The 25,000-nt window shown below is 43.4% G+C and overlaps 2 protein-coding genes and 1 long non-coding RNA gene across 5 annotated transcripts in view; 1 reads left to right on the plus strand and 2 right to left on the minus strand.

Annotated features, from left to right (window-relative positions):
* The window catches only part of tut4 (terminal uridylyl transferase 4), a 128,765-nt gene extending 127,238 nt beyond the window's left edge, over positions 1 to 1,527 (minus strand). For both annotated transcript variants that reach the window (XM_061780354.1, XM_061780353.1), the window contains exons 1-3: positions 1,369 to 1,527; positions 271 to 463; positions 74 to 196 (exon numbers count right to left, since the gene is read on the minus strand). The gene's annotated coding sequence lies outside the window, so the exon portion shown is untranslated. The remainder of the gene's footprint in view (positions 1 to 73; positions 197 to 270; positions 464 to 1,368) is intronic.
* A 12,196-nt stretch (positions 1,528 to 13,723) lies between these two features.
* LOC133480341 (uncharacterized) lies at positions 13,724 to 17,365 on the minus strand. 2 transcript variants are annotated; one of them, XR_009789241.1, is made up of 3 exons: positions 17,224 to 17,365; positions 15,885 to 16,676; positions 13,724 to 15,766 (listed from the first exon to the last, which is right to left on the minus strand). It is a non-coding gene; the product is annotated as an uncharacterized LOC133480341 (long non-coding RNA). The 2 variants fall into 2 exon arrangements; XR_009789240.1 differs by lacking the exon at positions 17,224 to 17,365 and having other exon boundaries at positions 15,885 to 17,218.
* gpx7 (glutathione peroxidase 7) overlaps positions 17,284 to 25,000 on the plus strand; it is a 14,102-nt gene continuing 6,385 nt past the window's right edge. Inside the window, exons 1-2 of the mRNA XM_061778209.1 lie at positions 17,284 to 17,564; positions 22,187 to 22,448. Of these exons, the coding sequence (XP_061634193.1) occupies positions 17,433 to 17,564; positions 22,187 to 22,448 (394 nt within the window). The 5' untranslated portion in view covers positions 17,284 to 17,432. The remainder of the gene's footprint in view (positions 17,565 to 22,186; positions 22,449 to 25,000) is intronic.

The raw sequence follows: 25,000 nt of genomic DNA on the forward strand, positions 1-25,000 counted from the left end.
AACGCAAATGTATTAGCACGACTACTTTTAGTGAGAAAGAGGTAAAAGTTGAAAAATAGTCTCGAAAACCCACCATGACGCTTTTCATTTCCTGCAGCGACAATGAAACTATTCTTCTGATCTAAGGAGACTTTCTCATGTGTACTAGTTGGCACAATAGGAGAGTTGGTCTCTCTATTTGCAAATGAGTTGTTGTCTGTAGAAAAAGATTTGCCTTGAATAATGAGGTAGTGGCCAACTGTGGATTTAGGCCAAGAACGATTTATTTACCTTTTTCCCCAGAACTTGTTCTTCCAGTCAGTCTATTTAACCTTGATGAGCGTCTTTTACCTCCATCCGATGAAGCTTTACCTGCGGCCCCGAAATTAACATCATCCTTTTGGTCCACTGGGTTTTTCTTTGGTGCACTTGGAAGCGTCAGTGCGCTCTCTCTCTCTCTCTCTCTGCAGTTTCCTTCGTCAAACTGTGCAAAGATTTGGATACTTTAGGATGGGACAGCTTGTTTGACTTTACAGGACTTACAGATTCAACCATCCCTAAAGTGATACTGTTTGACATTTTCATTGGGTTGAAACCATGGAGAGGACCGCCCGGAAGGTAGACCACTTAAAAGTCTCGGTAAAAGTGGGGGAGGGGGAATCGTAAGGTAACCAACATCTCCCAATCCCATGCACTCTAATACAAAAAGCTCCATTAGTGGAAATTGCGATCTAATAGTTTCATCGGCCTGAATATAACACAGTCCTGCATTTAGCAATATTTAACAAGGATAGCCTTTATGGTTGTTCAGTTTCCCCTTGGGTACAAGGTGTGGAAAGCACCTGTTGCTTTTGTGTACATTTTCTGGAAGAATTCCAATTCCACTAAGGTGACCGCAAATAAACGTGTCAACACTTCCCAACTCTATGAAGCTTATCAATAAATACAAGACCGGCGACAATTCCGTTTCTATTCGTCACTGGAGATCTCAAAAAAACACAATAGGGTCGGTCAGTGGAAGTCACCTTCAAAGGTTCAGCACTGAAAAATGTAGCTGGCTCCTGTGGCGGTTAAGGGTTAGTTAGCCTAACTTTCCAAAACACAACCACGAGCGAATATCGTCACACTACCATTACTAACTTCGTCGGGGAAGACAAACATTCGAGGCCAGAAAAAAAAAAAAAAAAAAAAGTGAGTGTTGTTTTAAGGAATTGTTTCAGGTGACTTTCCACGGGATAAATTGTCTTCGTACGCTAAAAACAAACAAAAAGCTTGTGGCTCACTGAACAAGCTAACGGGGAACAACACTAACAACATGGCGGTGGCAGACAGCGAGTCTTCAAAGGCACGAGCGCTGGCTTCGGTGTCACAATGAAAATGTTCACTTACTCTCGAGTTGTAAAATTGATTTAAGATGCCTCCGTGGTTCTATTGGACGTGCGAAGCGGAGCCCGGGGCCTGGTCAAAACCGCATTCGACGCCATGTTCGTACATCACACCGCGGTGCATTGCGGGAGTCGCAGTGACGCACATCCTCGAGGGCGTGGTCTGCGTCGTACAATAAATAGTACGGTAGTCGATTGCCTGTGTATGGAATCAAATCTCATGTCACTATGGCAATAAAATTAAGTTCTGTGCACTCCCCCACTCCCCCCCCAAAAAAAAATAAATAAAAAGATTTAAGTCCTTCTTTGATGCGACACATTTAGTTTCTAAAAAAAAATTAAAAATAAAATAAAAAATCTAATAATTAATTCATGCAGTTTTACTTACTTATCATTTGACATTCTTGAACTCGGTGAATAAAAATGTGTTGGATTTGAATTGGGGCCATCCAAATCTCGGAGTTTTACACCTCTTGCGCTTACTCCAAGGGAAGGGTTTCAAAGTTTGCTGGTTTTGCTTCGACATCCAAGATGAGTTTTTGCGCTATAAAAGCACTGCTCATTATGTTTGTGTCTTAAAATGAAAAAAACAAAAACAAATTAAAAGCTATTTCTAATGCCCATTTCAAGTCTAGAAAACAACTGGAAAACATCGAGGAGGTGACCGTGTGCGATACAGATAGAATAGCAATTGGTATAGCACACGTACATGCAAATCAGTCGCCATTTTGAACTCAAAATAGTATGGGCTGAAATATGTGCCAACAGGAACTGAATTTTGAATTGGAAATTTCTCCACTTGAGGAATTGCATTCATTCACTTTCAAACTCATAAGACTCAATTTCAAATCATACCATTCAAGATTCTGTTTCGAAATGCAATGTTTCAAATTAAACAATGCAAATTCAAATTATGTTTTTTTTCAATTCAGTTTTGTGAATGAAATTCCAATTCCAATTCCAATTTAAATGATTCCAATTCAGTTCTTGCTGGCACATACTTCAGCCCATAAATCGTTGTGGATTTTTGGGTCCTATCCTCTGTTCCCTTCATGACACTGGCAGCTAGATCCATTCCACACACAGAGGTAATTTCTGAATATTACTCCGCGGCGGAATAATATGCGAGCGCATCGGCCTGAAGTTCCGCCTGTGCGCTCGGGACCTGCTTTGGATAAGTGACAGGAGTGGACGAGGTCAGAGAAAACCCTTCTGCTGTTAAGGAGTCACGGTACTTTTACTCCGTTACAATTCTATAAATGTTGCTTGCTACTTTTATTTGTCAATGATTGCTTATTTATCAACTATTTTGCGCGTGAGACGAAGTCTTCCGTATTGGGCGCCGTTTGCTCCAATCAAATCTACGTGCAAGTGACGTTTAAGTCTAGCTCACCAATCAAACGACACAAGAAAGTCACATGACCCCCACACGTCTTCTATTGGCCTTCCGGGGTATAGGTATTAACACTAGATAAACCAGCCTGACTCACGGCCATGCCGACGTAGCCACCATGTTGGGAAGGTTGTCGTTACCTTGAAGGCAACGGCACGCTACTCGTCCTGTTTACATTTAGACGAACAGAAACAACAGCTTTCATGTCTTGTAGTAGTTGTCTGGCAACTGTGTACTTTTTTACTCTTACTCAAGTAAATTTTTGGAGGACTACTTTTTACTTTGACTTGAGTCACATTGTTGTCAAGTAACAGTCCTCTTACTTGAGAACAATGTTTGGCTACTCTACCCACCTCGGGAGCGGACATCCTCTCTTGCTACTCTTACCTTTAAGCAACATTTTTGCTCATCAAATCAACCAGTGTCGTATTTGTGGCACTGGTCTTTTGTATTTTTACACTGAGGCCCTGGTTGTGGTCCCGGCGGAACCGCCAAGCACATGTAACATCAGCGACAAAAGCGAATCCACTTGTACATCTTGTATTTATTAGGAAACGCACTGACAATTACCTAATTAGAAGAATCACCTTTATTGTCATGAACGTGAAATTTGTTCTATGCCTTTTACCCATCACAGTGAACACACGCACTTGTTAATGCAACACACTGGACCAGGGGGCAGCTGAAGCGCCCGGGGAGTACTTCGGGGTATCAGTGTCTTGCTCAAGGGCACCGCAGCCGTGAGTCCGGCGAATGTTGGCGGACGGTCCAGTCGGGTTCTTGAACCTACGTCCCCCACAGTGGTAGGTGATCATCTTAACCATTGGTCCATGGTAGCCCAGTTTGCACATGTTTATGTTAAATGTATTAAGCGACAGAGCGATGTTAGAATTATGTAATGGACAATTAAAACAGAAGAATATTGTACTTAATATTTTACTGGAGGATGAATTTGGGATTAGCCTTTGAAGTTGTTAAAGTGAATGATTTGAGTCAACTCTTTTCCAGAATGAGAGCGCTTAAAGAGGAGGATGGTATTCATGTGGCACATCTTGAAGCAGGCATCAGGTGCAGGTGGAGATGGGCCTGGCTCAAGTTGGAGGCCAGAACAAAATAAGCAAAGAAATGAGGCAAATTTTATTTTAAGCTTAAATTTGTACATCAATATGTACTTGAGCGGTGTAAATAAATGTTTTTCTGCTTGAGGAAAATTGTGTATTTTGCCTTATTGTGCTCTTCAGAGTCTTCCAGATTCCTTAATTTATGTTCAAATCCAAAAACCTCTCTGTGGGGGCCTGGGGGATCAACCCCCAGACTCTTCTACAATGCAGAAGGGTACCTCAGGCATCCAGCCAACTATCCCATTCATGCACCAAAGTCAGCTACTGTGTTCGAACCACTTCACGACCGTTGCAATCTTTCATTTTTCAGCAAAGGTTCTCGAGGTGGCTCCATGTATTTGTTTTGAAGTTGGCTCAATTTTGAAGATAGTTTTGATTAAGTCATTCTGAGCTCATTGGAAATAACGTAATGCAAACAATGGAAACTGCAATACTGGAACTTCAAATCCAGTTACGTCAAACTAAAGAGCGATGAATGATTGTACTCCATTGTAAACTGGGAGACAATGTGCTCTCTTATTTTCTTTCTTTTTTTTTTGCTTTGTATTGTAATCTGGCTATGTGTTACAATGTATTATTACATTGTCCATCCGTCCGCGTAGGCTTCCGCCATCAGCTTTAAGTAGCTTCTAAGAAGAACGGATTCGCCTCATAATTGTCCATCAAGAATCACCTGTTGATATTTAGTCTGTGTATGAGGGATGAAATGAAATGGAATATATGTATATATCGAGGCGGCACGGTGGCCGACTGGTTAGAGCGTCAGCCTCACAGTTCTGAGGACCCGGGTTCAATCCCCGGCCCCGCCTGTGTGGAGTTTGCATGTTCTCCCCGTGCCTGCGTGGGTTTTCTCCGGGTACTCCGGTTTCCTCCCACATCCCAAAAACATGCATGAATTGGAGACTCTAAATTGCCCGTAGGCATGACTGTGAGTGCGAATGGTTGTTTGTTCCTATGTGCCCTGCGATTGGCTGGCAACCAGTTCAGGGTGTACCCCGCCTCCTGCCCGATGACAGCTGGGATAGGCTCCAGCACGCCCGCGACCCTAGTGAGGAGAAGCGGCTGAGAAAATGGATGGATGGATGTATATATCGATATAAAGTATATCCATCGTCTATTAAAACATATTTATTTATTTTTGTTTTTATTTATTTATATTAAAAATGTACAATTAAAACAGCAGACAGTGCAAGAAATATCCTTTAAAAGTGGAAATGCTCTAAAAAGCATGCAAAAAAAGAAGAGTTTTTAACCTCGACTTAAAAACATGCACACTTGGGGCTGACATCACTTCTGTTGTCAACTTATTCCATTTGTGTGCGGCATAATAGCTAAATGCTGCTTCACAGTGTTTGCTTTGGACTCTGTGCTCCACTATTTGACCTCAGTCTGTCAATCTCAGAGCCCTACTGGGTTTCTATTCCATTAGCATTTCATTCATGTATTCAGGACCTAAATCGTTTAGTGATTTATAGACCAGTAGCAGAACTTTCAAATCTATTCTAAAACTGACTGGAAGCCAGTGTAAAGAGTTTAGAATTGGAGTAATATACTCTGACCTATTTGTTCTGGTCAGAACCCGAGCTGCAGCTCTTTAATGCTCTTTTTAGGAAGTCCAGTCAGAAGACCATTGCAATAGTCGAGTCTACTTGAGATAAAAGCATGGATGAGCTTCTCCTGGTCTGCTTGACACATGCAAGCCTTCACTCTGGATATGTTCTTCAGATGGTATGAGGCAGTTTTAGTAATGGATTTGATATGACTGTTGAAAGTCAGGTCGGAATCTATCAGAACACCAAGGTTTCAAACTTGGGCTTTGGTTTTTCAAGAGAGTGACTCCAGGTATTTCCTAACAGCAATCCTCTTTTCTTTATTGCCAAAAACAATTATCTCAGTTTTGTCTTGGTTTAATTGAAGAAAATATTGCCTCATCCAGATATTTATCTGTTTTAAACAGTGACACAACACCTCAATCGAACTGTAATCATCTGGAGACACTGCAAGATATCACTGTGTGTCATCTGGATAGCTATGATAGTCAAAATTAAAGTAGGGTAGCATATACAAGCTGAACAGGAGGGGTCCAAGAATTTATAATTTATGCACAATTATATAACCTGTAACACCTTATTACTTATATTTATTACTTATATATAAGTGTTAGAAACCCACAATCATTGTGCCCACCCTGTGATATTTGAGATAGGTGATTAGGTGTTGAGGACTGTTCATTGTAAAAGTCGGAGTTACAATGGAATGTTCGATACTTCATGAAATATGTAATTTTAATGATGTTTGACGATGTGTTAAAGAATGATTTGTGAATACATGTACTGTTTCACAATTGATCAGGTATGAACAATCCCTTGAAAAAAACCAAACAGAAAGTAAAGATGTTTAGATGCTTCTGAGGAATGTCTTGAGACGAAGTGAGTTTAGCATTCAATGATAAGGGAAGATACTGGCTAGAAGTATACAGGAAGAAGGGGTCATTTTGGAGAAGTTTCAACTCATTCGGGGAAATTTATCAACATGTGATTTGTCTCTAGGCAAAAAAGGGCACACAACTAATAATAAACTTATACAGATGGGGGTGAGTCATTCTCAGATGACTCCAAAATGTTCTCATAGGTCTAACAGCAAGTTTAGGGTGACGCAAGACCTTGGCAAGCTTTTGCTTTCCTATCGATTAGCTGCTGAGGTCAGCAGTTTAAGGCCTCTTTATACTCCCGCGCCGCCGACAGCGTCCGCATTGCATCACGTGACCGACACATTGGGCCGCGTATAATTAAACAGAAGCATAGCATAATTAAATGAATCATCTGGTCATCTAGGTCCATTTGTTCGAGCAGACACTGTTCCACGGTCGCCATTGTTGTTGCTTTGTTCCTTGTTACGGAAAGGAAAGTAAAAACGGCTACCGAAAATGGCCCAAATATGCAGAGGAAACACCACCCTGTGGCGTCCGAGCCAATACCAGCCATAGCGACACTTCCGCCTTGGAGGAGAACTGCTGTACATTTTCAAAACTGCGCGCATGGGCTGCACTCGAGTATAAAGGCAAACTGCGTGCGGGATAACCGCAGTGACGTCAGCGCGGTCGCCGCCCACACGAGTATAGTCTCATAGTCTCATATCTATCTAGGTGCAAGACGCAGGATGAGAGGTAGCTAAAAAGGGACAATCTGGACTCCTTTAGAGAATGGGCTAGACTAAAATAGAGGAGTTCAGCAATGACCATAGGGACGAAGCCCCCCTGACCTCTCTTGAACCCATACCTATTCTCAACTCAACTTACAAGGTTTGAGAAATGTTCGACCTGATCAATGGAATATTCCTTTTTTCATTTGAATTTAATTTTATTTTTATTTTTATTGTACTTTGGATTTTCACACTTTGTACTGTTTTTATTTACTATCTTTTGAAACTTTGAATGTAACCAAGTGCTCTCCTTGAATTGATATATTTTTGGACTGTTTTGGTTTTCTCTTCAAAGGAACATTCCATCTAATTTGTGAGTGGGTAGATGTTTCACACACAGTTCCTTTTTGTGAATTTTATTATTTTTATTTTTATTTTTTGAAGCTTTGACCTCGCTATATCCTGTTTATGAAAGTATCTTTTTCTGAACAGAGAAAAATGTCCCTTCCTTTTCTTTTAAGAGTAATGAGTGCAGTGTTATCTATAATGCAGCCTATGGGGGGAACAAGCCAGTGCAAACTGTAGGCCGGTCCCAAGCCCGGATAAATGCAGAGGGTTGTGTCAGGAAGGGCATCCGGCTTAAAACTTTGCCAAACAAATATGAGCGTCCATCTAAAGAATTCTATACCGGATGGGTTGTCGCCCGGGTTAACAACGTCCCCGGCACCGTTAACCTGCAGGGCGCCGGTGGAAATTCAGCTACTGTGGGTCAAAAGTCAAAGAAGAAGAAGAGGTGGAAAGCGGGTTCTTTGGCAGAAAGACAAGAGGAAAGCACAGAGCCTAGAACTGAATGTGGGGACTTTGAATGTTGGGACTATGACAGGAAAATCTCGAGAGTTGGTTGACATGATGATTAGGAGAGAGGTTGATATATTGTGTGTCCAGGAGACCAGGTGGAAAGGCAGTAAGGCTAGAAGTTTAGGGGCAGGGTTTAAATTATTTTACCATGGTGTAGCTGGAAGGGAAATGGAGTAGGGGTTATTTTAAAGGAAGAGAGTTGGCTAAGAATGTCTTGGAGGTGAAAAGAGTATCAGATTGAGTGATGAGGCTGAAACTTGAAATTGAGGGTGTTATGTGTAATGTGATTAGTGGCTATGCCCCACAGGAAGGATGTGACCTCGAGGTGAAATAGAAATTCTGGAAGAAGCTAGACGAAGTAGTTCTGAGCATCCCAGACAGAGAGAGAGTCGTAATTGGTGCAGATTGTAATGGACATGTTGGTGAAGGTAATAGTGGTGATGAAGAAGTGATGGGTAAGTACGGCATCCAGGAAAGGAATTTGGAGGGACAGATGGTGGTAGACTTTGCAAAAAGGATGCAAATGGCTGTAGTGAACACTTTTTTCCAGAAGAGGCAGGAACATAGGGTGACCTACAAGAGCGGAGGTAGAAGCACGCAGGTGGATAACATCTTGTGCAGATGATGTAATATGAAGGAGGTTACCGACTGTAAGGTAGTGGTAGGGGAGAGTGTGGCTACACAGCATAGGATGGTGGTGTGTAAGATGACTCTGGTGGTGGGGAGGAAGATTTGGAAGACAAAGGCAGAGCAGAGAACCATGTGGAAGGAAAAAGGTTAGCTAAGAAGAAGTGGGACACTGAGAGGACCGAGGAGAGGCGAAAGGAATACATTGAGATGTGACATAGCGCAAAGGTAGAGCTGGCAAAAGCCAAACAAGAGGCATATGATGACATGTATGTCAGGTTGGATACTAAAGAAGGAGAAAATGATCTATACAGGTTGGCCTGACAGAGGGATAGAGATGGGAAGGATGTGCAGCAGGTTAGGGTGATTAAGGATAGAGATGGAAATGTTGACTGGTGCCAGCAGTGTGCTAGCTGGATGGAAAGAATACTTCGAGGAGTTGATAGCTGAGAAAAATAAGAGAGAAGGGAGAGTAGAAGAGGCAAGTGTGGTGGACCAGGAAGTGGCAATTATTAGTAATGGGGGAGTTAGAAAGGCATTAAAGAGGATGAAAAATGGAAAGGCAGTTGGTCCTGATGGCATTCCTGTGGAGGTATGGAAGCATCTAGGAGAGGTGCCTGTGGAGTTTTGACCAGAGGCATGCAATAGAAAGGAGAGGAATGAAGATTAGCCAAAGCAAAACACAATATCTGTATATGAATGAGAGAGGTGGAGGGGGAAGAGTGAGGCTACAGGGAGAAGTGATAGCAAGGGTGGAGGACTTTAAATACTTCGGTCAACAGTCCTGAGCAATGTTGAGTGTGGTAAGGAAGTGAAGAAACAGGTCCAAGCAGGTTGGAACGGGTGGAGGAAGGTGTCAGGTGTGTTATGTGACACAAGAGTCTCTGCTTGGATGAAGAGCAAAGTTTATAAAACAGTGGTGAGCCCAGCCATGATGTACGGATTAGAGATAGTGGCACTGAAGAGACAACAGGAAGCAGAGCTGGAGGTGGCGGAAATGAAGATGTTGAGGTTCGCTCTCGGAGTGACCAGGTTGGATAAAATTAGAAATGAGCTCATTAGAGGGACAGCCAAGGTTCGATGTTTTGGAGACAAAGTTAGAGAGAGCAGACTTCGATGGTTTGGACACATCCAGAGGAGAACTAGTGAGTATATTGGTAGAAGGATGATGAGAATGGAGCTGCCAGGCAAGAGAGCTAGATGAAGACCAAAGAGAAGGTTGATGGATGTCGTGAGGGAATACATGAGGCCAGTTGGTGTTAGAGAGGAGGATGCAGGAGATAGGCTTACATGGAAAAGGATGACACGCTGTGGCGACCCCTAACGGGTCAAGCCGAGAGGAAAAAAAGAAGTATTAGTGCAGTGTTATCTATGTTTGAAGACCTAATAACACATTATCAACACAGCCATTGATGATCCATCCATTAATTTTCTGAGCCGCTTCTCCTCACTAGGGTCGCGGGCGTGCTGGAGATCTATCCCAGCTATCATCGGGCAGGAGGCGGTGTACACCCTGAACCGGTTGCAAACAAACAACCATTCGCACTCACATTCACACCTACGGGCAATTTAGAGTTGTCAATCAACCTACCATGCATGTTTTTGGGATGTGGGAGGAAACCGGAGTGGCCGGAGAAAACACACGCAGGCACGGGGAGAACATGCAAACTCCACACAGGCGGGGCCGGGGATTGAAACCCGGTCCTCAGAACTGTGAGGCTGACGCTCTAACCAGTCGACCACCATGCCGCCTGGTGCAGTCAGTTATTCTAAATGTTCACTAGAAACTAGTAGCTTATAAAACACATGGTGTCACAGCTGCTTTGTGTGGCCATATTATTTTGTAGAAATCTGCAACAATTCAACAATTATGTGAGTGTAAGGGTACTGAAATAATTAGGTAAGTCAGAGATGTCCTATTATTTAATCGGGAATAAATTACAACATAAGACATTTTTCTCACTGACCCCGTGACGCCCAAAATGTCTGTTCACGTCCACAGATATTAATTATTATTTTTATGATTTTGTATTTTTTTTGTCCTGTTCGGCTGTTAGGTCAAGCAGAATGGAGGATCTGTATCCCTTTTATGCCGGAACAGTTTTACAGTGGAGTTTTTAAGCTTCCGCTGTGGTTTCTTAGTATTATAATTGATGTTTATTGAGAATCAGAATCGATCAGTCAAACAGAACAAAGTTTCTACAGGGGAGAGAGAAACTAAGACAAAAGACAAAGCACTAATTGTAAACAGGATGAGAAAAGTAAATAATTACATATCTACAACAATGAAACCTTAGATATGAGTGTTGGATGGGGCTGTAGTGCTACACCCTGTGAGGGAAGGACAGGACAGCATAGAACACGACAAGGACAGGAGAAAAAGCATGCAGGACAAGGTCGTGAACCCGGCTGTACAACTGAAGTGTGGTGGAATTGACTGTAAGTCTAGAGGACGAGAGTGTGAGTGAGGGGATACACAAGCATTTCGCATATTCACGAGTTATTTGTCGCAATAAGTGAGTGGACCCACACCCGGCGAAAGTCCCATGGGTGTGTGCCTGCAGAGACATGCAGGTGAATTCACACTGTTTTGCATGCACAAAGACTGACAGAAGTGTCCTGTAATTGCTGTGCCTGCACCGCGGCGGCTGAGGACCCCACCCAATAAATCGAGTGGTGGGATCAGGCCCAGGGGTCCACCCGAGAGCAGCCCGGTGGACGGGACACATCCCACACCGAGGGACCCAGGGCGGTCTGCCGGTGCCACCGGGCACCCTGACAAATGGCCACCCGGTGGAGGCCGCAGGGACCCAATGCCACTCCCCCAGCCAAACAGACGTGCTGAAACTCGGCCCGACACCCACTCCCTCCCGAACCCATACCAGTCCCCCAGGAACTCTTGGATGTCTATATGTGGCCAGATGTGACGAGTGAGAAAAATATATACAGTGAGTGGTGTGAGTGTGTCCTAAGTGAGTGATTAAGAGGCATGGCTCCTGTCGGTCGGGCCCATCAGGCCGGACAACCACAGACGAAGAGGGCTTCCCCACCCAGCCCCGCAGCACTGACCCCGGTACTTAATGTTTCCTATAGGAATAGTGTAATTTAGGATTTGATCTGCAGGAGTCCATGAGTGTGCTGTTGTTGGGAGTATTGTTGATTTTGTGCAGTTGATAGTCTGATATTTGTGAAAAAGTTTTAATGAGATTGAAGACTGCCTGAAGAGAATACTTGGGTTCCTGTAAGTAAAGAAGGATATCATCAGCATACAGATTGATTTTGTGTTCTGTCACTAGTGAGCAGATTTTTTTAATATTAGCATTCTGACGTATAGCGGCAGCAAGAGGTTCCATGAATATTGCAAATAGCATTAGTGAGAGTGGACATCCTTGTCTGGTTCCTCTTTGCAATGTAAAACTTTGTGAAGTAATCCTATTTGCGGTGACTGTCGCTTTCGGCGAATTGTATAATGTTGCTATCTAATGTATGAATTACTCTCCAAAGCCAAATTTGTGAAGTACTGCAAACAGGAAAGCCCAGTTAACTTTTGACTAATTGAAGCTGTGTTCATATGGCTACTAATTTGACCTTTATCGTTGATCTCCTTGACTGAAAAATAGAGGCGCTAGTATTGGTATTAGTATTAGTATTAGTATGTTTATTGAATTCAACGGGGATTCCGTCCGAGCCAGGCGCTCATCCAGATTGCATATTTGTTAATGCATTATGTAATTCTGGGATGGTTAAAGGAACATCAAGGCTGTATTTAATTTGTGTATTTAATTGAGGAACGTTTAGCTCCTTAATAAAAGTTTCAATTTCTTTTTGGTCTGGTGTTGTTCAAAGATCCGTATAAGCTGCTATAATAATTGTAAAAAATGTCATTTATTTCTCGTGGTGACTGTGGACAGTTGCCGTTTGAATCTTGAATGGCTGTAATTAATGACTTTTCTTTATTGCGCTGAAGTTGGTTCGCAAGGAATTTTCCTGAATTATTATTGTACTCAAAGTTAGTGTATCTAAACTGTTGTAGAAAATCTGTTCTTTTTGATAAGGTAACATATGAGGTTTAATTTTTTCTTCAATTCCATTTTCAAATTTGTTTTCTTGTTTTTTCTTATATGAAGAGGATGGTAAGATTTGACCTCTCAATATAGCTTTTCCAGTTTCCCACAGCAGAGATGGAGATATGGTTGGGGAGTCGTTGAATTTCAAAAACTCATCCCATTCCTGTCATGGTCTGTGTTTTGGTTTGGGTTGTGTTTAGTTTTGTTCCATGTTTTCCTGTGTTCCATGTTTGTCGTATGCTCATTAGGTTGTTGTGTCCACCTGTTCTCGTCTATTTTGTGTCGACCAATCAGCTCTCTCCAGCCACTCGTGTCTTGTCCAGGTGTTCCTCGTTGTCTCGTCATTTTGTTTGTATTTAGTTCCCTGGTTTCTTTCAGTTCTTGTCGGTTCATTGTCGTTGTCACATGTCTTGCCATGTCATAGTCGCCAGTTGTTTTTATCATTCTGATTAAATATTATTATTTTGAGATTCCCGCACTCCTGCCTTGCCTTCCTGCTTCCCTGCAATTGGGTCCACCATGTTCTTGCCTTGCGTTCCTCGCCTTCGCCCTAACCACGTACGTGACAATTCCTTCCTCACGGAAGAATCAAAATCCAGATCCTTCAATGGGGACGTGTTGAAGCGCCATCTTGGTGGGTGTCCCAAACATGACTCAACTTTTAGATTGAGAAAAATTGTTGCATGGTCTCTGATGATGATTGGATGTATTTTGGGGGTAATTCTTTGAGCTGCCGAATTGTTTGAAAGAAAAAAAATCTATTCTTGAGAAAGAGCGGTGAATTGAAGAGAAAAATGTGTATTCTCTTTTTGTACGTTTTGTAGCGTATCTTGGTTGAATAAAAATGTAATAAATAAAATAAATAAATAATAATAAATAAAAAAAATTAAAATTTAGGAGAAAATAATAAGACGGAAGCGACGCCTGTGGTACTTCCGGTTTAGCGTAATTTTAAGTTTAATCGTTAAAATCAAACTATTTTATCTTGTAAAGTGGCACCACGTCACTTTTTGTATGTATAAAATTTAGGGAAAGTGACGAGAAACCTCTTTATCAGTCTCGTAATCTGAAGGTTGCTACACTTTATGGAATTTTGACTTCTAGATGATAGAGGCTCACTTAAACTCAGAACACACAAAATACAACCAAGAGTGGAATTTTATAATATATTTAATGAAATCTCCAAGAGCTCTAAAGGGAAACACACAAAGGGGACCAACTAAAGAAAGAAAATAACACTAATAATGGTAAAAGGAAGGAAAATAGGCGTACGAAAAGGGAAATAGAACATCATGTGTTAGACTAAAGTGGAAAACGCGAGCGTTTAACACGTCCATTCCGGGAGGGAGGGAGAGAGAGAGAGAGAGAGAGAGAGAGAGTTGAGATTTTGTCTGAAGCTAGTGATTTCCCCAAAATTATTAGGCACTCATATTGTACAGTCTGGCAATCCCTTGCCGTGTCTACTCACGAATGTAAATGAACTGGCCTCTGGGAGTGGTCTCTCCCTGGGCGTGTCTCAGAAGCACAGAGACAGGGTTGGTTGCAGAAGAAAAAGATGCACAAACATTTAACGAAAGATGCGGAAGAAGAAAATTTGTTGTTCGTATCGCCTTGTTGGGAGAGTATGACTCTCTCTCTTCCTGCCTTTTTGTGGCTCGCTGGCAATTTCAGAGCGATCACGCTTGACTGGAAGCGTACCTGGTACCTTAGTAGCAGTTGCCCTGATCGCCTCGCGGTGGTCCATGGATAGGCTGAGAAGCTGCGTCCGTGTGCCCGAACAAAGAAAAGGCAGGAAGGAGGGGTGGCCGAAGCCAAGCCCGCGTGCCTTGCACATGCCAGGAAGACAAGAGCTAAGAAGTCAGAGGAGAGAAAAAAACACGAGAGTCAGGGTTAAGTACCCCAGGGGCGAAAGAAGAGAAGACCACACCCATCGGCTTTAATCTTGTCTACACATTTGATAAAATGAGTTTAAAATCATATATTAATATAACATAACCTCAACTTGGTACTCTCTTTACTCAGAGGTCGAGCATATCGGAGTGACTGTTTATACTTTAGTTTTGGCAAATCAACTGCTTATGGTTCAAATCACATTTCATGCTGCTTGGAGTCAAATCAAGACAAACAATTCTCAAAATCTCACAATAGCACTTGTAAAGTTGACACACTGACACAGACATCAAGGCATACATTTGGAACATTTCTGCAGAGTTGGTGAAATATCAAAACAGACATTTATCCTTCGTTAAACATCAAATGAGAGTCCCCTCCGGGTCAACTTTGCAGTTCCTCTCGACGCCAGCGGGTGTCGGCTTGTCGGTGGGACCATCTGGGGCCTTTGATGCTTGGGAGTTCAGACTTCGAGGGTAGATGTTAATTAGTCTAGGGTCCACGAGGTGTCTCCTTGGAGCAGTCTCACAGCAGGGCCGCTTGGAAGAATGCGGTTTATCACACCGTGGGGATTCACTGTGTCACCTCAGTTTGCGGGGAGCATGTCCGCTACAGTTTTTTCAGCTTCCATATGTCAACGAGACCAAAGTCGTCCATATACTGCTCTAGTATATTGGGGCATTTTGGCTGATTGCTATTTTTGAGATTTGAGCGATCTATTAAGAGATTTAGCATAAGGTTAAAATCACCTCCCATGATAATTGTAGAATTGGCTGACATGTTTAACAAGTGTGAAAAGAGCATGTGAAAAAAGGCTGGATCATCTTTATTAGGAGCGTATACATTGACAATTGTGTAAAGCATGTTAAACATTGTAGCCTGTATAATTATGTATCGGCCTTCTGGATCTGCTACTGTACTACTTATTGTAAAAAGTAATCTTGAATGGACTAGTATTGAGACTCCTCTTCGTCTACAGTTATAAAAGGCCGAGATAGCCTGAGTGAAATTAGAGCAAATGAGGCACTTTTCTTCTGACGCAGTCAGGTGCGTTTCTTGTAATAGGAGGAGGTCTGTTTTAAGTTTAGCGGTATAATAATAATCTTAATTCTCTTTGACTGCGATCGAATGCCATTGACATTCCATGACACAAAAGTTAAGTGTGACATATAATGGGTGCGTGTATGATAATTTTAAATAGATTTGGTACTATGCATTCTTTGTTGTTGTTTTTTTGACAGTTTTCAGGAATTTTTTGGTATTGCGTTGACAAATGTTATTTAGAGTGGGTGATAGAGATGCTATCTTTAAGTACAGCAAGGCCAGGGTACATAGAAGGGTAACGAAGAAGAAGAAGAAGAATCACCTTTTATTGTCATGAACATGCGTTTGATAATGACAACAGATCAAAAGAAGTACTTACCTAGAAGAGCCAGGGCGTCACGTTGGCATCACGAAACAGTTGGCCGTTGACAACTAACCACGCTCGTTTGCCTTTGTCACGGACATCCTTCATCAACGGGTACAAATTTCTACGCCTCTCATTAATTTCCTTGGGGAACTGGTCGTTCATTCCAAACGAAGTCCCTTTGAGCTCCCGACCTTTGGATTTTACAAAAACCTTTTGCTGAAAGTGTTCAAACTTTGCAATAATGGGACGTGGTCGGTTTCCTGGGTGAGGCCCTCCCAATCGGTGAACATTGTGAAAAGTAATCTTGTCGACTGTAACTTGCTGTATCTTGAGCGAGGACATCATAAACTTTTTAATCTGCACCTCGGAGTCTTCCGGAGCATTTTCTAGAATGCCCGAGAAAATGTGATTGTCGCGCACGCTTCTTGATTGAATGTCCAGCGTGGTTTCTTTCATGATTTTATATTTCCAGTTTTAAGAGTTTGTAGTTCCGCTGGCACTGACATCATGTTTGATCGAAGCGCAGTGTTATCTAATCTTAGCTCCTTGACCTGTTGTTGTGTGAATTCCAAGCTCTTTCTGAAGTTCGGCGATCTCTTGGCGAACAAGTCAAGTGTAATTGACAATTTTTTGTCGATTGAGAGGAGGAGACTCGTCCGTGTTTCTGTCCAATCAAGTAAATCCTCAGTTGAAGTGGAAGAATCAGCTTTTTTCGTCTTCAGCGGGAGTTCGACGCAAGGGCTCGGATCCTCCACGACAGACGAGTTGGCGTAGCTGCGCGGACCGCAAGTAGCTCTCTACGAGCTAGCCAAGGAAAAGGAAAACGACTTGTGAAAAGAGAAATTTTGTCTTTGCAAGTCTATGCATGGGGCGCCGCCATGTTGTTCGTCTTCGGAAACCACGCAATCTCTCTCTTTGTCACAGTATGCTCACGTTCCCTGGATGTGTGTCAAATATGAATTGTATTCCCTTTTGAACTGGGAATAACCTTTCACAGGTAAAAATAAATTGACTTATTAAAAAAATATTCCGTATTGATAGTACACACGCTTCGGAGTTGACAAAGAGGGAATTCCCATGAAAATGGGTTGAGAATTGAGCAAATGACGACTTCATTTCAATGTTGATTCGTTGCGTTCGAAGGGAACTCGACCTTTCCAAGATGGCCGCCCCATAAGGCATGTCTTAGCGCGCTCGGGTATCGCCTCTTCATATCTATGTTTAGTCCATACACTTTGTCGAAGGTTGGCCAATCGACGACGTGCCTACCGATTTTCCTGAGGTTTACCTTTTCCGCTATAAATGCATTATATTTGAAAGAAAAAAAAACAAACATCTATATATATTTTACCTGTCAACCGGTACCGACATCCTTGGTCTTTTGGCTTTCTATCCGTCCACACAAATGGAATGCGCTGACGCTTTGCCCCTCCTACCTTAGCGTCGCCGTAGAGACACCCTTCAAACGTTTGTCATCTAGACCCGTTTCTAGCTAAGGGGTAGTCCTTCGGAAGCCGCCGACCCCGAACTCGTCCACGCTCTGGCGCTTGAACAGGAAAGATGCTTTCCGCAACTCTCACCGTGCTTCTAGCTTTATTCAGCCTGGCACAGAGCAAACATAAAGACTTTTATACTTTCAAAGTTGTGAACAGCAGAGGCAAGTTAGTGTCACTTGAAAAATACAGGGGCTCGGTAAGTTTTTTTTTTTTTTTGGGGGAAATGTTTTTTTAACAGCTGCCAGATGGGCATGCTGTCGCTAAAAGTGTCATTGCGCATGCACGGAACGTTTGTTGACTTCCTGACCCTGCGCTTGTGTGCGTTCCTGAGGCGGCCCTGAGGCTAAACCGGCCACGTGGCAACTTTCTCGAAAACGGCGCACCGACAACAACAACCTTTGCTTTCGGAGTCACTTTGCTTGGTTTGAAACCACATAAATGTCAACCTCATCGTGTTAGTACGTAACACACAACAAATTGATGGATAACTTCAGTTTGATATGAGAAGTCAATGTTATTTTGGGAAGCAGTTCGGTAACGAAAAGATGCTTGTCATCTACATCTCAATTTGCAATTTTGATGCAGAAGAACACGAGGAGGACGCAATTGACGTGCTTCCGCGGGCCACACGAAATTATGTGACGGGCAAAATTTGATAATTTCCCATGGCACACCTGAAGATCGCTCATGGCACACTGGTTGGGAATCACTGGACGAGAGAATACTTTTAAAGTACAGTACACAAGTATCCACAGTAAATGAACAAGTAATTGAAATAGACACATTGACCATGTTGTGATCGGATCGGTGATCGTTTTTTTTAAACTTGGTGATTAGTGATCGGCACCAAAAACTCCTGATCGTGTAAGCCTACTATTGAGGAGACCAGGGGCCACATGCACAAAAACGTGGCGTACGTTCTTTGTCACGGCAAAGGTCCGATGTATCAAGAGTGAAATGACGGCGGTAATGTCCGGTGCCTCACGGCAACTGCATGGCTGCCGTACGCACGTTTCTGCAGCTTTTGGTGCTCTGGCGACACTTCGAGGTGATGCTGGGAAACTGTTCTCATAAATCTGCACATCAGAGACAGGAACAATTAGCACTGATGAACAATTCATGCCCGGCAACATTTGATTTCAACAATGCAATTGAGGCAAGGACTGAGAATTCATTTGTTAACCAGCTGATGAGCTCATTTCTAATTTTATCCAACCTGGTCACTCCGAGAGCGAACCTCAACATCTTCATTTCCGCAACCTCCAGCTCTGCTTCCTGTCGTCTCTTCAGTGCCACTGTCTCTAATCCGTACATCATGGCTGGCCTTACCACTGTCTTCTAAACTTTGCCCTTCATCCTAGTAGAGACTCTTCTGTCACATAACACACCTGAAACCTTCCTCCACCCGTTCCAACCTGCTTGGATCCGTTTCTTCACTTCCTGACCACACTCACCATTGGTCTGGCGGTTGACACAAAGTAACCAAAGTCCTCCACCCTTGCTATCTCTTCTCCCTGTAGCCTCACTGTTCCCCCTCCACCTCTCTCATTCATGCACATATATTCCGTTTTACTTCGGCTAATCTTCAGTCCTTTGCTTTCCAGTGCATGCCTCCATCTTTCTAACTGTTCCTCCACCTGCTCCCTGCTTTCACTGCAGAACACAATGTCATCTGCAAACATCATGGTCCACGGGGATTCCAGTGTAACCTCATCTGTTAGCCTATCCATCACCACTGCAAAAAGGATGGGGCTCAGGGCTGATCGCTGATGCAGTCACTTGCCTCTTATACTCTCCCTTCTCTCTCATTTTTGTCATTCAACAACTCCTTGAAGTATTCTTTCCATCTATCTAGCACACTACTTGGACCAGTCATCATATTACCATCTCTATCCTTAATCACCCTAACCTGCTGCACATCCTTCCCATCTCTATCCCTCTGTCTGGCCTGACTGTATAGATCCTTTTCTCCTTCTTTCGTGTCCAACCTGTCATACATGCCATCATATGCCTCTTGTTTGGCCTTTGCCACCTCTACCTTTGTCCTGTGTCGCATCTCAATGAATTCCTTTCGCCTCTCCTCGGTCCTCTCAGTGTCCCACTTCTTCTGAGCTAACCTTTTTCCTTGTATGATTTCCTGTACTGTGGGGTTCCAACACCAAGTCTCCTTCTCTCCTTTCCTGCCAGAAGATACACCAAGTACTCTCCTGCCTGCCTCTCTGATCACCTTGGCTGCAGTGGTCCAGTCTTCTGGAAGCTCCTCCCGTCCACCGAGAGCCTGTCTTACCGCTTCCCGAAAAGCTGCACAACACTCGTCCTGTCTCCGCTTCCACCACATGGTTCTCTGCTCTGCCTTTCTCTACCTAATCTTCCTCCCCACCACCAGAGTCATATTCTTTGCTGTCTATCTACACTCTCCCCTACCACGACCTTACAGTTGGTAACCTCCTTCAGATTACATCGTCTGCACAAAATGTAATCCACCTGCGTGCTTCTACCTCCGCTCTTGTCGGTCACCCTATGTTCCTTCCTCTTCTGGAAAAAAGTGTTCACTACAGCCATTTGCATCCTTTTTGCAAAGTCTACCACCATCTGTTCCTCCAAGTTCCTTTCCTGGATGTCATACTTAACCATCACTTCTTCATCACCCCTATTACCTTCACCAACATGTCCATTACCATCTGCACCAATCACGACTCTCTCTGTCTGGGATGCTCAGAACTACTTCGTCTACCTCCTGCCAGAATTTCTCTTTCACCTCTAGGTCACATCCTACCTGTGGGGCATAGCTACTAATCACATTACACATAACACCCTCAATTTCAAGTTTCAGCCTCATCACTCAATCTGATACTCTTTTTTTAAAAAATAACCCCGACTCCATTTCTCTTCCCATCTACACCACGGTAAAATAATTTCAACCCTGCCCCTAAACTTTCTAGCCTTACTGCCTTTCCACCTGCTCTCCTGGACACACAATATATCAACCTTTCTCCTAATTCTCATGTCAACCAACTCCCGAGATTTTCCTGTCATAGTCCCAACATTCAAAGTCCCCACATTCAGTTCTAGGCTCTGTGCTTTCCTCTTCTCTGTCTGCCGAAGAACCCGCTTTCAACCTCTTCTTCGACCCACAGTAGCTGAATTTCCACCGGCGCCCTGCAGGTTGACGGCGCCGGTGGCGGACGTTGTTAACCTGGGCCACGACCGATCCGGGATGGAATTCTTTGGATGAACGCTCATATTTGTTTGGCAAAGTTTTAAGCCGGATGCTCTTCCTGACGCAACCCTCAGCATTTATCTGGGCTAGGGACCGGCCTACAGTTTGCACTGACTTGTGCCCCCCATAGGGCTGCATTTAACCAGTGTATTTAATGAACCACTGATATTTGTGAGGACACCTATTAATTGATCAAGGCGATCATTTATGCCGCCTATTGCACTCACAATCGTTTCTTGTGACTCCAGCACATGCACTGAAAAAAAAAAAGTCCTTTGAATGTACTGAATTTGAACATGTACATTGGTTATGTTAAAATAATTTTTTTTTTTTTTTTTAGAAGAGGGGTAAATTATGTAATTTTAACACATTTTAATCACATGCAACCGATGTACGTTCAAATTAAGTACATTCAAACGACTCTTTTTGTCAGTCTGCACGGGTGCAGCAGCAGCCGGTTGTTGGAGCATAATTGACGAATCCCCCGAACATGTAGCGGGTGGCTGCGACTGCACATAAAAAGAGTCCTTTGAATTTTCTTCATTTGAACATGTACATCGGTTGCACATGATTAAAATATGTTGAAATGACAACTTACCCCTCTTCTCCTAAAATGTTTTTTTTTTTCAGTGTGCGTGTCCTCTTCTGTGTATTAAAAATAATAAATTGAGTCATCAAAAAGGACTCAAAGTTTTTGATATCCTCTTTGATATGCTGATGTGCTTCTATTTGAATTCAAAAGATTTATTACAAAAACCATATATACAACATTTCCGCATGAACCGTTATCTCACAGGGCTGAGTGTAGGTTACTGTATGAACATGTTTGTGATGAGTTATAAAAATACACGGTGTTACCCTTGCCACATGTGCTCCCAGCACCCGAAAGAGCAGCGTCGCCCATGATCACAGCGATTCTCTCCTCGAACGTTGTCAGGCCCTCCGTGCCGGTTCTTCCGCCTTTTTTTGGCCACGCTTTGGCGGTGGGCAGCTGTCCTCCGCTTCACATCCACCTTAATGTCTGACCACTTCTTTTTTAGTTCAGCATGTGCGTTCATTTCCACGTTGATTGGAATGTACGAAGGAATTCATGCGTACGCACAGATTCAGACATCTGGATATTTTTGTGCGTACGACGTTTTCTGGATTTGAGCGTACGCCATGTTTTAGTCGGAAATCCACTCAAGTCGTTGTACATGAGGCCCCAGGAGAACAACGAATATTTGGAGAAATGAGACATTCGCTCGGATAATCGATAGAATACTTGGTTGTAAAAATATGCGAAAGCTGCAGCCCGAGTCCAGACTGTGTTACTGGCCCTTTCCCCCCCCCTGCTTCAGCCCAAAACGTTGGCACATACTGCATCATCATTGCATCAATAAGTCGTTTGTTGCTTTTCATGTACAGCATATTGAGGAAAATATAACTGTTGGGTTGTCACAGTACAATCTTCCCTGAAATCTAAGGAGAAAGGGCTCTTCCTTGTATCCCCCTACTTCTAATTACATGATGAAAAAGGGTATACAATTAATCACAAGACAGATTTACACAGCACGTTCTGTGCTTCTAATCTGTATCTGATTCTGATGTTCCTTCAGGTGTCCCTGGTCGTGAATGTGGCCAGTGAATGTGGCTTCACTGAGGAACACTACAAAGCTCTTCAGAAACTGCAACGGGACTTTGGGCCATATCACTTCAATGTCCTGGCGTTCCCCTGCAACCAATTTGGACAGCAGGAACCCGGCAGTGACAAGGAGATCGACAGCTTCGTTCGCAGAGTCTACGAAGCCTCTTTTCCCCTGTTTAGTAAAATTGCTGTTGTAGGAACAGGAGCTAACAATGTCTATAAGTACCTTGTTGGTGAGTTAAAAGTAATATTTTATAGGTCACAGGTGTGTGCTGGGTCTCCAGTCAACCGCATTAATTAGTAGTAGAAATCAGATTTTCAATACAATATACAGTGGCAGTTTGATAAAGTCCAGGGTAAACAGTGGACCCCCATTATTTGCTGGTGAGAGAGCCTCACCGTGAATACGAATTTCCGAAAATAATTGATGATCCTCTAAAAGTGATAATTGCCCCAATTAATAGTTCACACCATAAAAATACCACAATGATCACAAAACTCTTGAATAGCATTTCAAATGCTTACAACAATCTTTAAAGATCGTTGTACCCTGAGAATAGCTAAGCACGCAGATACACAATGTACAGTAGCTGTACAAATGTCAACAATTATGATGATGACTGATTCCTGGAGCGGTGCAGCCAAGGATAAAACAATGAACATTAGACTACACAGCAAAGTGTAATGATAGTCCTTGCACACAATCTTCCCTGCGGCCAGTTGCGCCCTGGGTCCCTCGGTGTGGAATGTGTCCCGTTCACCGGGGTGCTCTCGGGTGATCCCCTGGGCCGTCCCTCGGTGTGGGATGTGTCCCGTTCACCGGGGTGCTCTCGGGTGATCCCCTGGGCCCAATCCCGCCCCTCGATTGATTGTGTGAGGTCTTCAGTTTCTGCGGTGCGGGCACAGCAATTTCAGGACACTTCTGTCAGTCTTTGTGCATGTAGAACTGTGTGAATTCACTTGCATGTGTCCGCAGGCACACACCCCTGGGACTCTTTCACTGGGTGTGGGGCCACTGACTTATTGCGACAAATAACTCATGAATATGCAAATTGCTTGTGTATCCCCTCGCTCACACTCTCGTCCTATATACTTTTATAATTTAAATAGTCAATCCCACCACACTTCAGTTGTACAGCCGGGTTCACGACCCTTGTCCTGCATGCTTCTTCTCCTGTCCTTGTCCTGTTCTAGCTTGTCCTGTCCTTCCCTTACAGGGTGTAGCACTACAGCCCCATGCAACACTCATATTTAATGTTTCATTGTTGTAGATAATGTAATAACTTACTTTTTTCATCCCGTTTACAATTAGTGCTTCGTCTTTTGTCTTCGTTTCTCTCTCCCCTCTAGAAACTTTGTTCTGTTCGACTCTGATTCTCAATAAACTTCCATTATAATACTAAGAAACCACAGCTGTGACACAGTAAAACTGTTCCGGAATAAAAGGGCTACAGATCCCCCATTCTGCTTGACCAAACAGCCGAACAGGACCAAAAAAAAAAAGGCAGCGACCCAAGGGGCTGTAAGTACTGTACGTCCATCACCTGCTTTCACCTTTGACAACTCTAAAGTGGAAAAGACTCTAACCCCTCTTAAGAGGGCTGATACCAGACCCAAACTGTGTGTCGAGGCGAGCCCGACTATATCTAGTCGAAACCTCTCGACCTCGTACTCCAGCTGAGGCTCATTCCCTGCCATAGGTGACATTCCACATCCCTGAATCCACCGACTGCTGCAGGGGATGCCACACTTTTTCATTACTTATAAGTTCAAATGTATTTTTTTGTGAACAATATATAACAAATAGGGCAGGGTTGACGACTTGTTAGCATATCTGTCTCATGTTCAAATCCGGCCTCGCCTGTGTGGAGTTTGCATGTTTTCCCCTTGTCTGCGTGAGTTTCCTCCCACGTACTAAAAACATGCGTGGTAGGTTAGTTGAAGATTCTAAATTGTCCGTAGATGGGATTGTGAGTGCAAATGGTTGTTTGTTTATGTGCCCTGCGATTGGCTGGCGACCAGTTCAGGGTGTACCTCGCCTCACTCTAAGAGTCACGTGGGATAGGCTCCAGCGTAGGTGCGACCTTAGTGTCAATTCAGTTGATCGAACATCATTTGGAATGTCATACACCTGTCAATATAAGGTCTCATAGTTGGGAGTGCATATCAGACCAGAAACCAAGCAATAAACTCTAAGGAATTGTCTGCCGACATCAGAGACTGGATTGTGTCAAGGCACAAAACTGGGGAAGAATACAAAAGAATTACAGCAGAATTGAAGGTCCCGAAAAGCAGTGTGGTCTCGATTATTCGGAAATGGAAGAGGTTTGGAAACACCAGGACCCTTCCTCGATCTAGCCATCCGACCAAGCTGAGTAACCGGGGAAGAAGTGCCTTGGTCAGAGTGGTGAACAAGAACCGTATGGTCACTAAGGCAGGGCTCCAGTGTTCCCCTGCGGAGATAGAACCATACAGAAAGTCAACCATTGCTAACGCACTGCACCAATCAGGCCTTTATGATAGAGTGGCCAGACAGAAGCCACTTCTTACTAAAAGGCAAATGGCAACCTGCTTGGAGTTTGCGAAATGGCACCTTAAGGATTCTCAGACCTGCAGAAACAAAATTCTCTGTTCTGATGAAACCAAAATAGAACTTTTTGACCTCAATTGCGAGCATTATATCTGGAGAAGAAGAGGCAATGCTCATCACATGGCTAACACCACGCATACTGTGAAGCATGGTGGTGGCACAAGAGAACTTGTTCCAGAGTGCTCTGGAACTCAG

This window comes from Phyllopteryx taeniolatus, chromosome 7 (assembly GCF_024500385.1).
Source record: "Phyllopteryx taeniolatus isolate TA_2022b chromosome 7, UOR_Ptae_1.2, whole genome shotgun sequence".
NCBI classification, from domain to species: Eukaryota; Metazoa; Chordata; class Actinopteri; order Syngnathiformes; family Syngnathidae; genus Phyllopteryx; species Phyllopteryx taeniolatus.